Here is a 16308-nt window from a genome sequence, read left to right as displayed (position 1 = left end):
CTAGTCCGCGTACCCACGTAAGAATCCATTACAGAGATGGTAGAAGAAGAACAAAAACGGGGGTGACGCACCAGTCATGAGACAGGAGGCGCCGCCGTGCGACGATACACTGCGTTACAACAGCAACTGTTACAAACTGAAAACCTTTAATGTTAATTAGTGAACATTAGCTTTTAAAATCTACAGAAAAGTTAAAGACAGTAGCAACAAAGAGGGAAAGTGAATCTTTAACATATTCATTTTATGTAGGTTAATCTGCTGTGAAGCGGTCAGGGCTGCACAGCAAAAGAACAAAAAAAAAAAGCTGTTCAAACAGTTTTGTGCATTCCAGAGCAAAAGGGAGGTGTATGCTACCACTCTAAACTCCTCAAGGTCAAAAGTTAAAAGATCTCAGTTTAACCACTCGTTATCTTATGGGAACAGAGTCGTTCAGTCTGTGTTAGAATTTTCCATCACAGCCTTAATGGGACTGTTAGTCTGATTTTGCACTTTTGGACAAACACAAACAAGCTGTTTGTCATTGTTATCAATCTTTTTGCTAACCCACATATGGGTTCTTACATCATATAAATGAGAGAAGTGTAATTTTAAGAGTTGGAAAACCTTAGAAATGGCAGTGGTTCATGTGGATATTTATTTCCCTAAAAGGTAAACTATGTGTTGTTGCAACACAACTGGTGACCTACCCAGTGTGTACCCTGCCTCTCACCCTATGATAGATTTTTTTATATGCGTCACAATAATATATTTTTTTATAAAGCCAATCACAGAGTCTGACATTGTGCTTAAATGCGCTTTTCTCAAAGTTTGCATGAAGTCTTGGAACTGAACTGAATCACAAAAATAACAATAGTTTTCATAAATTATATATAACGATAATTTGGTGATAGACCTTTGATAAAAAAGTATCTGATGGTGTGTCAAAATCAACTGTTTGACTTCCAGATACCCAGCACAGTAACAATGTAATGCTGAAATGTTTCGAGTTTTCGTGAGCTGATTAGAACTGAGTTTGATAAGATGTGAGACAATTTTAATTTGAAAAGACTATTCCAGACTGTAATACTATACCTGGATCAAGAAAAGTATTCTGTGATATTTTCTTTATAATTTCTGCAACCCCTTTTTTCATACAAGATACCAAAGCTACTTTTTCTTTTTAAAATAGCCTTTTCCACTACTTTTTAGACCAAATCCTTAAATAACTGTCATTATTCTTGTGGGGGAAACTTTATGGATATCTCTCACAGTAACACACAAGCGGTGGAAATGACTACGAATATTTGTTATGTAAGATAACTGTCGTGACAATAACATTAGTCCCAAACATTGCTGAATCAATCAGCCAAGTGTTTAGAATTCAATGCCTTGATTATTAGCCACGCCCCAAAGACGGTGTTCCGCTTTTCTATTTGTAAATATTCAAGTCACGTGGAAATTTAGTCCAATAAGCACCATTCTCTTCCCAGATCGTGGGCGTTTCCATTTGTGCTCCTGCTGCCGAGACCGGGAGCTAGCGTGAAGCGCTGTGTTAACGACACAACGGTAAGTAACAAGAAAAGATCCGAAATAATAACTTTAAGTATTTAGGAATGAACATACTAAGGAAGCTGCATACCAAGAGTAGTTCAGATGCTCGACTGTATATTCTGTCTTGGGCTCGTAGACTTCAGACGTTGAGCTTTTTTTGCCATTGTTCGGCAAAGCTAGCATGCTAGTGCTAACTGTAGCTGAGGTTTCAATGGGGTCTCGTTTTGTCTCCTCTACCATTTTGGTGTCTGATAAGCAGCAGACAAGAACTTAAATTCAAAATTCTCAGTTAATGTGCATCATATTATCGAGTTTTGCAATTGGCGGGAATAATGGTAACACACATGGCTGTGTTTCCCGATTTGTGGAGCATGTCTGCGCAGCTTTAAACCGCAGTCGGTCGGTTTTTGTCGGGGATGCGAGCTAGCTGCCGTCAACAGCCAGACTCTGCGCCGAATTAAAATGGCGTCTGTTTTTAAATCCACGAGTTGGAGCTGCGAGGGTTCGGGGACTGGTTGTTTCTTGACGTAAAGGTTACGTTTCAGTGTGAAGCTTTAGTGGCTCGTGGGGAGTGCGACATGAGCTCATTTTGGCTTTGTGCCATGTTTCGGTAAGTCGTTGACAGGTTGGAGCGTAGAAAACGGGGCAGTACGAGCCGTGTTTAAGATTTCTGCTCTTTTACGTTATGTCAGCTTTGTATCCAGGTACAGAAAGGTAGACCCACGATGGGAATGCTACAGTATGTGAGACCTGTGGGTGTGTCGCTATTATTGAATGAGAAGTCCTGCCCGCCCACTTCACGCCACTATTTGATCCAGATCTTAGCGTTTTGCTGTAGTAACACAGTAGCAGCTACACTCATCACGTCAGACAACACTGATGAACACTCAGTCATCCATGAAGGTTCTGCTGTTACCCTCCACTCACATTAATCTGTTTACACCAGCCTGGTTTTTATTTTTATTTTGGATTATATATATATACATATATATATATATATATATATATATATATATATATATATATATACATGATTGCCCTTTATTCTGAAATATTGTGGTTTGTAGACACGAGTTTATTTATTACTGTGGAGCAGGAGAGGCTGGGCCTGTTTAGTGCCTGAGGCTTGTAAATGTGTACCAACTATGTTGCTGCAGCTGGGGGCCAGAGATGCCAGTGAAGTGTAAAAACATTTTCACCTCTGAGCCACTGAGTGTCGAACAGCGACAAACTTGAAATATAAAAAAATGTTGGGTTTTAATTTTGCCCTGATTTTTTTTTTTTTTTTTTTTTTTTTTTTTTTTTTTTTTTTTATTTCCGTCCTGCAGACTCAGACAGCAGCAAAGTCATCTGCTGCCAAGACGGCCGTTTTAATACTGTGGGTCACTGGATAAAGCAGCCGTCACGGTCTCCACAACAGCAATGGTAAAATTTTCATTATTCAAGTCTTACTGCGCGTTGTTTATAGGGCAGAGGATATCCAGGCATTTATATTAAATACCAGTGTTAACAGGACAAATGATTGTGACCCATCTGATGCAGCCAGCATGTTGCTGTTCCATGATGCCCGGGGCTTTGGGAACACATGCTGGCTGCTTTCACATCACTGCCATCACTCTCCCATAATTTGGCTTTGGTTGCCTGTGCATACCCTCTGCTTGTGTAATGATTAGTTTTAGTAGCTTGACCTCTGTGTTCAGTATTTCAATTCATCAAACAAGGTCAGAGGAAGGCGGTCTTAGTTTGGTGGCCCGTTTAATCTTGATAAATGGTTTTTCCAGGTTGAGCAGGAGCTATTTCATAAAACTGGATTAGTAAAGTTAGTTGAATAACTGGTCTGATTAGAACCTCGACTGAAGTTTGAGGAGCTGCTGCATAAATGTGTTAATCTGGTTAATTGTCCCAGGGTAATTCAAGATGAGGTATTGATGTATTTTCAAGAGTAAAAGTTAGACTTTTATTTGTGGAATGCAAGGTAATAAATCTCATGCATTGAAGTCTGGGTAGTGTTACGATGGGAATGCTTTGATTGAAACTAATCTCGTCTAGCCATGTGACAGATATGTTCCCTTAAATTCACGCTGTTGTTTCTTTTCACCACTAGCCACCACCAATGCGCCACCGCGCCATGCGTGTCTTCATGAATGACGACCGCCATGTTATGGCAAAACACTCTGCCATCTACCCGACACAGGAAGAGCTGGAAAGTGTACAAAACATGGTGTCTCACACAGAGAGAGCACTCAAGGCCGTCTCTGACTGGCTGGATAAACAGGAAAAGGGGACGACAAAGTCTGACTCAGGCACAGAGACTGATAAAGAAAGGTGAGATGTTGGAGACTTTGAGTAAACAAGTACCTTTTTAAAACCAAAGCTGACTTTGTTTCATTTTATTCTTCTCCACTGTGCATCTGGTGTCTTTTCAAAGTGAGCATAAGGATCAGGCCACCCGCTCTCTGCGTGGCGTCATGAGGGTGGGACTGGTTGCTAAAGGCCTGTTACTGAAGGGGGACCTGGACCTAGAGCTGGTGCTCCTTTGTAAGGACAAGCCTACCATCAGTCTGCTGAAGAAGGTGTCTGAGAACCTTGTTACACAGCTCAAGGTGAGAAGTGTGATGATTCACTCTATATTTGGAAAAGTTTTATTTAACTATAACATTGCTATTTCAGATAACTTGAAACTAAACTAAAACTAGATGCGATTTAACACAAATAAAAATAAAAAGTAGATTTAGAAAAAGGCAAATTAAGTGAGCAAACGTTTATAAACTATATTAGTTTTAGTCTTTGTGGTGCATTATCAATCTGAAGCTTTGGGTCATGTCTTGATAGAGATTTGGGGTACCTACGTGGCTGTGATGCTACTTGTATTGTAATGCCTGTAAAGTCTTAGCCTTATCAAACATATTTGTCATTATAGTAATTGGAAAAACTAAAACGGCCCATTTTAGAACAATAAAAACTAAACTGAAACAAGCAGAAGCTGAAAGCTAACTGAAATTAAACTGAGTTGGGAAAATTATTTTCAATTTTGACATGACTGATGTTCTGGGTGTCCGTGTCATCCTGTGCAGTAAGGACAAACAAAACTTCCCACTGGCAGCATGCACACAAGCAGTGACTCCGACCCAAAAAGCAGCTCCTGTTTCTGTGAGCTGGGAAGAGGAAATGTAAAGCTAAAATGAATTCAAGGCTGCAGTAAACCAATGAAAATGTTATTTGGCTGAAATCGTCCGCCTGCCAGTATTCGTATTTTAAACGTATTGATTAACATTGTGTTAGGCCCGGAAAGCTTGTATTTTCGGGTTAGCCCTTCACACTTGGGGGTACTCTTTAATTAAAATTTCGGTAAATGTAAGCATTAAATAAGCTAATCAGAAGCGTCTCGCTTGGGTGAAAACTCCTCTGACCCAAAAGTGTCTGCAGACGGACACATTTGTGGGAACAATGATAGTAATGGGTATTATGGAAAAGCTAGTCGTTGCCTTTGTTCTTATGAAAGTGAAATCTGCGATTGCCTCACCAGTGAGAATTTGGTTGGATGAGAACATATCCATTGATATAAGCCTTGAGATTACATCTGTACTGGTATGTAAACTGTTGGGGAAAGTTACTGGTAGCAGTTTTAATAAAACAAAATGATCTAGGACCAAGAATCTATATTTGCTAGCTTCATAGATTTCTATAATAACTCAATATCTTTAAAATGAAACAAGACATTAGGGCTTTTTATAAACCCAAATTTAGAGGAAAAAGCGATTTCAAAGTTTTCATTCTGGATCCCTGAGTAGTGTTATGTTGTTAAGGAAATCCTACAGTTGTATAGTCTTTGGTATCCCTACACGTGTCCTCCTTCATGACTGGATAAGTTAAAGAAACCAGTGTCAAGTCTTTTTTTCTTTTTTTTTTTTTTTAAACTGTACTGATTGTCTTGTTTTCTTTCTTTCAGTTGATCACAGAAGACAAGTATGTGGTGACCCAACAGATCCGTGAAGCTAGCATCGTCATAAAGAACACCAAGGAGCCCCCTCTCACCCTCACAATTCACCTGACGTCCCCTTTGGTCCGTGAAGAGATTGAGAGGGCTGCAGCTGGAGGTAAGCTCCTGATTGAAAGCCTCAGTGTTTTTCTTTCTTTTTTTCTTTTCTTTCTTCTTTTTTCCCTCTTTTTAGTGGCACCCTGTTTCCAGCAGGGAGGCCAGGCAGGTAACCAGCCTAGACAGATATTGTTTATTGGGCCTTCAATGGAGCTAGAGGACAAGAAATGCAGTCACATAATGAAAGTGTGCTATGCTTATAGCTCTCTAGACACTCTTGTAGTTCCATGTAATGTAATTGGACATTTTTGATGGCCCAATATACAGTATAGGGCAGGTAGTTTACTGACTTCTGAAGACGTGGCTTTCTCTTCCCCCTTAATGATCAAGGTCACCAAAGAAATGAAGGCTTACTGAGAATTTAACCAAATACAAAAAGAGAGACCACTTTGTTTGCATGTGTTTTATCATTGATGATGAACAGTTTGCATTGCAGCAAAAATGAGTAGCAAAACGTGCAGTGACGCCCAGCAGTGGGCTATTGACAGTCTCTGATGTTGTTGAGCAGGGAAGGCTTGGGGTTGCAGATAATGACAAGGGACACTTGAAATTGCCTGTCCAACCACACCCAAAAATCCAGGGGTTGGTCCCACATGTCAGCTAGTAATAATTAATGGCAATGTGAAACATGTAGTTATTTGGATTATTGGTAGCTATACAACAAAACATTTGTATTTTGCATTTTTTGAGTTTTCAACAATAGACCTCTACCTTGACTTTATCTGTAGCTTCGTGCTCACAGTGAGGCCCAGTTTGGGACTTTGTTTAATTTTTTTCTTTTTAAGCCATCAGTTTTGCTGCAGTGTGGACTTTTTTTTATACCCACCTTTTGTGTATCTGATCATTTTTGCCTGTGGTTTCAATTCTGATTCTCTCTGTCAAGCCTTCTAGTTTGTCAATTTTTAGGGACGCTGGACCTTTGACCAACTGGCCGCTCTCTGTCTCGGAAGGGGCAAAGCGCAGTGTACCCAATCTAGGGGTGAAGGGGAGGGGCTCTACCTCCTGTTAGCGCCAGAAAAAGAAAACTAGACCGTTTTAGGCAATGAAACTAAAGCATCATTTGAGTTGAAGCGGCCATGGAGAGACAACCTCCCATTTGATGAAACCTATAAATCCCTTTATAAAGTTGCCTTTCTACGTCAGGGATTTATTTTTATTTCTTGTAATCTTATTTTTTTACATATTCCAGTTACAACGCACTCTGCATTACAGTCACTCCGGTGGAATTTAAGTGTAATTGTTACGTGCCGGGTCATGTCAAACCATATTAACTGGGAGGTTGGGAGCGTTTGGTGGTTCTCCAGTGGAGGGGTCCCCCTCCCCTTTCCCCTCCTGGCTGTGGTTTGGGAAGGCTGCCTGTGTTCCCCCTGGCCGGCTGACAGAACTCCCCTTGGTCAAACTGTACCTTGTCTTCTTATTCCACCTGCCAATAGAAACGCTTTCAGTCAACGATCCCCCGGATGTTCTGGACAGGCAGAAATGCCTAACTGCCTTGGCGTCTCTCCGCCACGCTAAGTGGTTCCAGGTTTGGATCTTGTCTTTATTTGTCTCTAAAACAGAAGTAGTTTTGAGTTTGGTTTTATGCTGTTTGTCTTTTATTTGGGCGTTCCATGTGTTTTTTGTTTTTCTTTCTTTTTTTTTTTTAAATTTACTCTTTTGAAGTGTACTTCCTGTAGTAATTCTTGATGACCTGGATGTTTGTTTCTTAGGAAACCTTTGTCATTGCACTGTTGTAGAGTTGTTTTACTCACATAACAGATTTTTATTGCTTTATCATTTCATAAACGGAGAAATTGTTGCTTTTCGGTCCCTGATTTTCTTTGTGTTCACATTTAGCTTAACAGCTTCTAACTCAAATCAGTAAAAAAAAAAAAAAAAAAAAAAAAAAAAAAAAAGGGGGGGGGGGGGGAGAACTAATCCATGGTTTGTCCAGGTGCAATATTTCTCCAATGTCAGTGTTGCTGTGAGTGCTTTGTCATTATTTTCACACTTCTGCAAGTCGCAAGCTCCACTTTTGGTAGAGAAAGGGTTCCTTGTAGTTAATTGTGTTTGATTATATCTCATTGTAGTATTTTCGCCTGTTTCATTTCTGGCTTTGACACTATAACGATCAGTGCTCCATCTCTGCAGCTTGTTATTGTAGAGTATGTGGCCTCAGCTGTTTCTGCTCTCTGGCTGTTTCTGTTACTGTGTGCCACAAAAGCAGCAGAAATATTGCACCTCGAGTCATATTTTAAACTTCCTTTGCCACTAACTTAGTCATGGCCTCTTTTAATGACAGCACATGTATGCATATCCTCTGAAATAACACACTTGTTAATCATTTTAAAGTTGACATAAAGTTTGAGGTGGCTTTAGTCGCGCATTCATATGCATGCTTTTTTTTTCCTACAAGCAGTAACTACACCATCGATCATGCTGGCTATTGATTTGCAGACATAATAGGCTTTTCCACCAAAGTGATCAAACATCATTCTGTCACCTAATCTCTCTGGACATTTACCATAATGACAAAGCTAAAATGCTGTAGTCTGTGTGGCTTCATTTTTATCTTTCCACATATTTGAATATTTATCTTGCTTTTTGTTGCGTACAGTCTGCTTTTCTGTTGTGTTGTTGTTTTTGTTGTTGTTGTTTTTTGTTGTTGTTTTGTTTTTTGTTTAACTAAGGCTGTTTGTGCCCCTCCCCCCACCCCTTCTTGTTTCCTCAGGCTAGAGCCAATGGGCTTCGCTCCTGTGTCATTGTCATCCGGATCCTAAGGGACTTATGCGCCCGCGTCCCAACATGGGCCCCCCTTCGGGGCTGGGTGAGTAAAAGAAAACCTTATAACAAAAAAAATAAATTTTAGATGGACAGATATGCGCTGATTGTGCCTTTTTAAGACTATCAGATATGTTGAATAAATATTGCCTAAGGCTGATGAAAATGTCAAAAAAGAAACTTTAAAATTCCTTTGTTATTGCTTTCAAGACACCACTATCTCACGTTCTAATACTGTGACCTGAAATCTCTTTGTGTAAGGGCTTAAAAATAGCATCCTATCTCTCATGCTTTGCAGCCATTGGAGCTGATCTGTGAGAAAGCCATTGGCACAGGGAACCGGCCCATGGGTGCAGGAGAGGCTCTGCGGAGGGTTTTAGAATGTCTGGCTTCAGGAATCCTCATGGCAGGTATACACCTGAGATCTCTTCTCAAAACTTTAATTGTGCAAGTGTAATTGTACTTGTTTAGTTTGTGCGCTTATTTCTAAGCACACGCCAATGCTGTCGTTTGTTTATGTTGTAAGATGGGCCTGGAATTTCCGATCCATGTGAGAAGGAGCCAACAGATGCAATTGGTCATTTGGACCAGCAGCAAAGAGAAGACATCACAGCAAGTGCACAAGTAAGTGTGTGGGTGTGGCAGCAGCAGTGCCTCAAAAAGTCCCCAAGAGGCTGGCTACAAAAGCAAGCTCATGTCCATCAACGTCAGTGTTCAAATTCCCAAATATGCAGCAAAAGAAGAAAAATCATGTTTACAGCCTGGTACAAAAAAACAGCCCAACATGATCTGCATGGAGAGAGATTTGTTTATTTTATATTTTTAACTGATTTCAAATTTAGGTTTAAAATTGGGGTCATTGGGGGGAAAAAAACTCCAGTACTTTCAAACTCTATTGCTTAACTTGAATTAGCTGGTTTCTATGATGCAGTCAAGCAGTTTATGGTTGCAGCATGCTGATGAGTTTTGCTAGCCATAGCTGGTGACTTAGCACTTTACCCTGTTGTCCAAATAGAGTCACTTCTGACTTAAAATAAACGAATAAACAAAAGAAATGGCTCAGACACTAACAACAGGGCTTCATAAACCAGTGAGTGATGTCACAGTGTCTGTGTCCTTCTTTCATATACAGTCTGTGTTCTGCATATTCATAAATGGGTATATAGTTAACATCATGTGTTTGTTGTCCTCAGCATGCCTTAAGACTGTCAGCTTTTGGACAGCTTCACAAAGTGCTTGGAATGGATCCACTTCCTTCTAAGATGCCCAAGAAACCTCGACCTGAGACTCCTATCGATTACACAGGTAAACCTGAGATTTAAGTCGTCTACAAAAGCACATTAGACATGGAAGTTTTGTCTGTGCATGGTGTATATTTAATATGTATTTAGTATAATTTGAATGATCTCATTGCACAACTTCGGTTGTTGTGTTTCAGTGCAAATCCCACCCAGTACAGCATATGCACCACCAATGAAGAGGCCTATCGAGGAAGAAGAGGGTACTGATGACAAGAGTCCCAATAAAAAGAAGAAAAAGCTGCAGAAGAAATGTAAGTGCTCTTTTAGCTCAAGGTGCGTGCGTGCGTGCGTGCGTGCGTGCGTGTGTGCGTGCGCTTATCTGGGCATGGCAGAACAATCTGTGCCCAGGTAGGTGCGGAAGAGACACACTTGGGTGATCAGATGTGAAGTTCAGCTGTATCAGAAATCATGAAGTGTGCTGCCATTGATAATGTTACTCAAATATGTTCCTTTCTTTTTGAATTGAATTAACAATTTTGATGTTTGTTCACTTTCAATAGGTTAAAGATGTTTGGTTTAAAAAATTATAACTACATTACTACTTTCTGGTCAAAGAAATTTCACTAGTCTGATGATTAAAGTAAAACATTTGGATTTTACTGTATGTTATTATTGTTATCATAATGCTGTTTTTCTGACTTTATCACCAGCTGCAGAGGAGAAGGCTGAGCCTCCCCAAGCCATGAATGCCCTAATGAGGCTCAATCAGTTAAAGCCAGGACTACAGTATAAGCTGATCTCCCAGACTGGCCCAGTTCATGTTCCTGTCTTTACAATGGCTGTAGAGGTAGATGGCAAGACATTTGAGGCTTCAGGCCCATCAAAACGCACTGCCAAGCTGCACGTAGCTGTAAAGGTAGGCAAAACATTTGCAAGACTGTCTGAAATGCATATTAGATTTCATTGTTGCCTCAGTGTCTTTTTGTAGTTATAGTTAGACTTTATTCTTGTCTTTTTAACCTACAATGAATCTTCTGTGGGCACCTTTTAGGTTTTACAGGACATGGGCCTGCCCACTGGAGTAGAACTAAAGTCTCCTGAGCCGGCAGTAAAAGCAGACGAGGCAGTAGTAGCAAACACTGTGGAACAACAAAAGCCAGTAGTGCCACCTGTCGAAACTATCACTGCTGCCGCAGGAGCAGCTAATGCAGAAAGCACTGAAGCTGCAGAGGTATGTGTGTCAGCAACCAGCTTTTGGGTTGTTTCCTGTACTGCTCAATGTGTCATTTTACCCACCAACTCTTTCTTATCAGACTGCTCGCCAGCAGGGACCAATCCTCACTAAACACGGCAAGAACCCAGTGATGGAGCTGAATGAGAAGCGTCGAGGCCTCAAGTATGAGCTCATATCAGAGACCGGCGGCAGCCACGACAAACGTTTTGTCATGGAGGTGGAGATCGATGGGCAGAAGTTCCAGGGCACAGGATCCAATAAAAAGGTGGCTAAGGCTTATGCAGCTCTGGCTGCACTGGAACGGCTCTTCCCTGAAGGCTCAGCACCCGAAGCTGCTAAAAAGAAAAAGGGACCACCCATGGTAAGCATCCCATTTCAAAAGTCCAGGCCCAAGATTTTTGCTTAAAGCATGTTTGTAGTTAAAGTAACTGTGGTTCATGTTGTATTTTGTGTACATCAGTTCCTGTACAGCTCAGTGGTAATGTACCATGACAGTGATGAAAGAGTAACATCCAACAAGTTTACATCTTGTGTTTTGCAGTGAAGTAAAGTTGTAGGGTCTTGTGTTTGGGGGGGGGGGGGCGTTCTGTATTGGAACATCATATTAAAATGGCAGTAAAAGCCGTAACGATTGGACACACAACACGCCAACTTAAGAGCTGCATGACCAGCCGAAGTGCCAAAAGAAGACGTCATATGACGTCAAAATAAGCTCATGACACAGGCAATGCAGCAAGTATAATGGCCACATTACTGCTCAAATAAAAAAAAAAAAAAGTTAAAATTAAACGTGCTCTGTTCATCTATTTGAGTTAATTACTGATGTTAGAAAGGATTGTGTCACATCTTAAAAACATGAGACAGTTGCCTCTTAACAGGCTGACAAGTGAATTCTATCTGAAGGATGCACAACAGAAGTATCTGCCAAAAAACCAAAGGGGGAAAAACTTTAATGAGCATCTTTCTTCAATGCTCTCTTCCACTCCCACTGCTATCTTGGATTTGGTTGTCAAGAGAAAATTATAGTCCATTGTAGGGCTTGCAATAAATGGAAATCTTCTGTTTAATGGTGGCAAACGCTGGCTCTCCTGATAAGATAATCTGCAGTTCATCCATGTTATGTAGCAAAATACTATCTTGAGTGGATGCTGTTAGCCACTTTACCCAGACTGAGCTGATCTGGTAAGTAACTACTTAATCTGCTAATGGCATTAACTATGGCTAGGTTACAGCTAACTGGTTAACTGTTTTGTTTGCTAACGCTATTAATACAAAAGTATAATGGTATTGATTTGAACTCTTTACCCTTGAAAGGCTACCATGAGTAACCATTGAAGCTCTTTTCTGCGCGGAGTGCTTCCTGTCATATTTTAGGCCTGCTTATAGAACAAAATGACTGGGTTTGCAACAGAAGTTAGCGAAGGTGGTCTCTGCCTGTGCAGCTACCCTTTGTTTGATGACTATTACAGTAGTTTGTTTTCAATGTCTTTATTGGTATTAACTGAGGTGTTGAAACTCACCATTAAAGGTACAGGGGAGGTCATCAAATGTTGCCTTTATGACGTAAAGAGTTAAGATATCAGCAAATAAGGTACGGAAACAACACTAAGATGAATAACTAAAATTTGCTAGTGTTCTTACTCATATGGGGGAAGTAGACTAGCTGTAAAATATAGTTATGTAACATGTACTTTTGTCATTGTTACTGAAACACAGGTATGCAGAAAGTTATGCTGAACTCCTTTTAAGTGATGTTCATTTTCTCTTTAGCACACGCCAGGGTTTGGCATGATGGGAGCCCCTGGACCTGGAGATGTCGGCGCCCCCAGGGGCAGAGGGAGAGGAGGGCGAGGTCGTGGAAGAGGCAGAGGTTTCAATAATGGAGGCGGCTATGGCCAAGGAGGTAAAAACAGATCCTGGTATACTGGTACTGCTGGTAGACTTGGTCAGTGTGCTTGACACAGTGTTAAATCTCTTGAAAATAAAACTTATGTGCTCCTCCTAGGTGGCTTTGGAACATATGGTTATGGGAACAACGCCAACTCCGGATACAGTGAGTGTCCATTTCTTCCTTTCTAATCTTGTTGTGGGTAAGAATGTAATCTTTGAGAATCTGATTTACCCCGTGAGCTTCAGAATTATATATTTTTGCCAGTTTGTTAGCATTGATGTTGTCCTCCTGCATCTGGCTAGAACTCTGGGAAATGTAGTCTATTATGTAAAAAAAAAAAAAAAATGGTTTTTTTTTTTTCCCCCAGCCAGCAAGACCATATGCTGGGTTGTTCCCAGTTCAGTGATTTTACATTTCTCTGCTTTAAGCCACAGGATTGAATCTGGTTTTGACAAGTCGCCTCTTATGAGTACCCCTTTCTTCGTTCTGGCAGCCTGTTCTGAGGACTGACCTACAAGAGCGTGACAGGAGCAGAGAAATCTAAAAAAGACCAAAACAAATCAAATTCAGTTTGAACAAAATCCGACCAATGAGTATTTCACCTGCCACAATTTTAAGGCAGGGAAAAAAATTCAAACTAAAATTTAAATCTAATTTTGATCATTTTTTTTTTCCCCTTCTCTGCCCTGTCTCACTCTTTAGGTGACTTTGTCTCAGACTGCTATGGCTACCACGAGTTTGCGACATAGATGTTCCCCCAGTCTTAGAAAATCCAAAACTGTGCTGTAGCGAGGATAAAAACGGACAAAATACTCAGTAGTTTTCCCGAAGCATCACGAACTCCTCTTCACCACCAAGTCCTCAACCCTTGGAACAAAGTGACAACTACCCTCTGCCCTGTCTTGCCAGTTCTTCTTGTCGTAACCATGGCACCTCGGGGAGATGACGTGCCACTTGCATGCATGTAGCCATAACACCTTGTGTTCTCTCAAGTTGCCGTGGATGTACCCAAACTCCTGGATCTCTGCAAGCTGCAGGGCCGATTTGTTGCAGAGTATCTTCACCCGTCATACTGGGGGACGGGGCTTGTTTCTGGAGTGTGACTAGCTGGCAGCTGGACTAGACTGTCTTTTGGATTGTTGTCAAGACCACAAGGATGGCCTGGTCTCTCTCTTTATCTTAACGTTTTCTTGGATGCAAATGCTGAGAACATTTCCACGTGGATTGCTTTTTAGTTCACTCTTAATGCTTTTTACTCACTCCCATGTTTTTTCCTGTTTGCTTTTAAAAAGTGGTCATGTGGTCTATTCGAAAACAACAAAAGAATCTGCTGTTTCTGTATCACATCAGCAACACTTGTTAAGTCATTACTGCACTGAATGCCTGATGTTCTTATTTTGGGGATGTCTGCAGGTTTCAGTTTTCCATCTGTATTAAGTTCTGAACTGTAGCTGTTGGAAGACAGTGGATGAATTGGAAGATCTGATGCGTGTTGGTGAAAAGACTTGTTCTAGCTGTTTTTATGTTTTGTTTTTTTTAGGTTTTTTGTTTTGTTTTGTTTTTTTTTTAAATAAATGTGACTTCATTCATCACTGTGCTACTGCAGGCTTTGTTTTGATTGTGCGTGACAATGTATTGCCATTAAGAAACATGTAGTAGGTGCAGCCGCTGCCATGCTATGTTTGTTTTTATGACCATGCAATGCCCTTGTTTCACAGATTACTACAATAACGGAGGTACAAACGGAGGACCTGGGGCATCAGGCAGCTCATCGGTTGGCCCTCCAGCTAACACAGCACTGGGCCCAGCACAGGGATCCTATGGTTCATACTACCAGAACGATGGAGCCTACACTGCCGCTTCTGCCTGCAAGCCCCTCAAAAAGAAACCTCCTATGCACAAAGGAGGGAAAGCATCTTTTCCAGGTCCCCCAGGGACAAATAGTGGGCCTGCAGGGGGCTACCAGTCTGGCAGCGGCTCAGGGCAGGGCTCCTATAACCAGTATGGCCAGGGCTACGGGCAGGGAAAGAAGAGTTTCAACCAGAACCAGGGGGGAGCAGGTGGATACTCGTACAGCACTGCATACCCGAGCCAAGTGACAGGAGGAGCTGGAGGTAATCAAGATTACAGTTACGCTGGTAAAGTGTTGGGATTTTAAGGATTCTAAGAAAAATTTTATTTATACACATTTTCATCACTAATTGTCATCGTTTTGGTGCAGGTTTCAACAACCAGTCCGGTTACAACTCACAGGGAGGTGGAGGAGGTAGCAACCAGGGCTTTGGTTCTCAGTACCACAACTCGGTGGGCTACGGCAGAGGCGACAGCAGCATGAACTACCAGTACAGATAGACGACTGCGTCCCTCCATCTGTGAATCTCCAGCACCAAGCACCCCGCATCAGTGTCTCAAGCCTTCTCCAAAGAAAGTGATTGACGGCTTGCCTGTGCTCTCTGCCTTTTCTATGTTTGCTTCGTATGTGCTTTTGGTTTGTATGTAGCACATGTGGGCACAAAACGAGATATCTGGACTTTGATGTGTCAAAGCAGAGTTGTGGCTGAATTTACTGGTCTGTTTCAGTGGTCTGGTCGGTGCTTAGTCTTTTTTAAAATTATATATATATAATTTTTTTTTTTAAATCGATACTACCAGTCCCCATTCTCATCACTAAATATGAAAGCCGATGCTACAATTCACTTGCTTGTTCTGACTTGGTTTCCTTTAACAGTTATGTGGCAACAGCATTTATTTCCACATGAAATTTAGTACAATCTTGTGGTGTTAAACTACAGGGTTGTGTGTTTTGTTTTCCTTTTGTTTTTGTAACAATTCAGTGGACCCAAGAACAACTTTTCTCCAGTGCTTGTAATTTTGGCTTATTTTGTAATTTACCTACTGTGATGTAGTTATTTTAATAAATGGTTTTGGAGATTACTGGAAAGTACACTTTACGTTCTGGTGTTTAAAGTCACATTTCTGCTCAATGTAGCTTTTGGATTGGGTGGGACTTGAGTTAATGTACAACAAACTATGTTTGTATCAATAAAAGACTTTTATTTTGAATAAAAGCCTTCATTACAGTTTTGACTAAAGTTATCGGCTAACAGTTATAATAATATAAAGTGGGGTATTTCACAGGTAATATTAAGCAGGCTCAAAGGAAATCTGGAAACGCTACCAAAATTACAGCTATAAGCATTTGGAAACTGGGTAAAATAAGTTGTGATTTTATTTTATTCTTTTTAAATGTTCATAGATGCCCCTAGGGTTATAAATGTCCTGTAATGTAGTGGCATCACTGAAGCGGAAAAGTTTGTTAAAGGTTAGTAACCAATAAAATATAGTCCGACTGTAACTATGTTATAGAAATGACGCTTTCTCACTCATCCTTTGGTCGGCAGTGGACCAAACCACTTTGAGAAACGTGGGGAGTCAGTCTTTTAAAACATATTTATATGCATAAACATCTGCCTATGATTAAACCAGTAGCTATTTACAATTATATAGTTATATAAAGGGATGTGCTGAGGCCAAAGCGTTTTTCGCAGAAAAAGGG

The 16308-nt window shown here is 40.8% G+C and overlaps 1 protein-coding gene across 3 annotated transcripts; it reads left to right on the top strand.

The window, feature by feature from the left end:
* The first annotated feature begins 1479 nt into the window (after positions 1-1479).
* ilf3b (interleukin enhancer binding factor 3b) lies at positions 1480-15696 on the top strand. 3 transcript variants are annotated; one of them, XM_085453421.1, is made up of 18 exons: positions 1481-1545; positions 2859-2955; positions 3635-3855; positions 3959-4133; positions 5480-5627; positions 7060-7151; positions 8337-8432; positions 8685-8796; positions 8913-9010; positions 9580-9691; positions 9825-9938; positions 10338-10543; positions 10679-10858; positions 10941-11222; positions 12632-12764; positions 12867-12914; positions 14471-14866; positions 14974-15696. In XM_085453421.1, the coding sequence occupies exons 2-18, from the start codon at positions 2953-2955 to the stop codon at positions 15102-15104; spliced, it is 2547 nt and encodes an 848-aa protein (XP_085309547.1). In that variant the 5' UTR covers positions 1481-1545; positions 2859-2952; the 3' UTR covers positions 15105-15696. The 3 variants fall into 3 exon arrangements, with proteins under 3 accessions (XP_085309549.1, XP_085309547.1, XP_085309548.1); XM_085453423.1 differs by lacking the exon at positions 2859-2955 and having other exon boundaries at positions 1480-1545; XM_085453422.1 differs by lacking the exons at positions 14471-14866; positions 14974-15696 and adding an exon at positions 13455-14341.
* The last annotated feature ends 612 nt before the right edge of the window (positions 15697-16308 follow it).

This window comes from Copadichromis virginalis, linkage group LG4, assembly GCF_057382275.1.
Source record: "Copadichromis virginalis isolate Kocher_CV1m ecotype Utaka linkage group LG4, C_Virginalis_male_GT1.1, whole genome shotgun sequence".
Taxonomy (NCBI): domain Eukaryota; kingdom Metazoa; phylum Chordata; class Actinopteri; order Cichliformes; family Cichlidae; genus Copadichromis; species Copadichromis virginalis.
Note: the sequence above shows the minus strand (reverse complement) of the source record. Positions and strands in the feature narration are given on the sequence as shown.

Coding starts and splice junctions, on each gene's coding strand:
- ilf3b (XM_085453421.1), top strand. Junction 11,223..12,631: donor AGAAAAAGGGACCACCCATG/GTAAGCATCCCA, acceptor TTTTCTCTTTAG/CACACGCCAGGGTTTGGCAT. Junction 12,915..14,470: donor CAACGCCAACTCCGGATACA/GTGAGTGTCCAT, acceptor CTTGTTTCACAG/ATTACTACAATAACGGAGGT.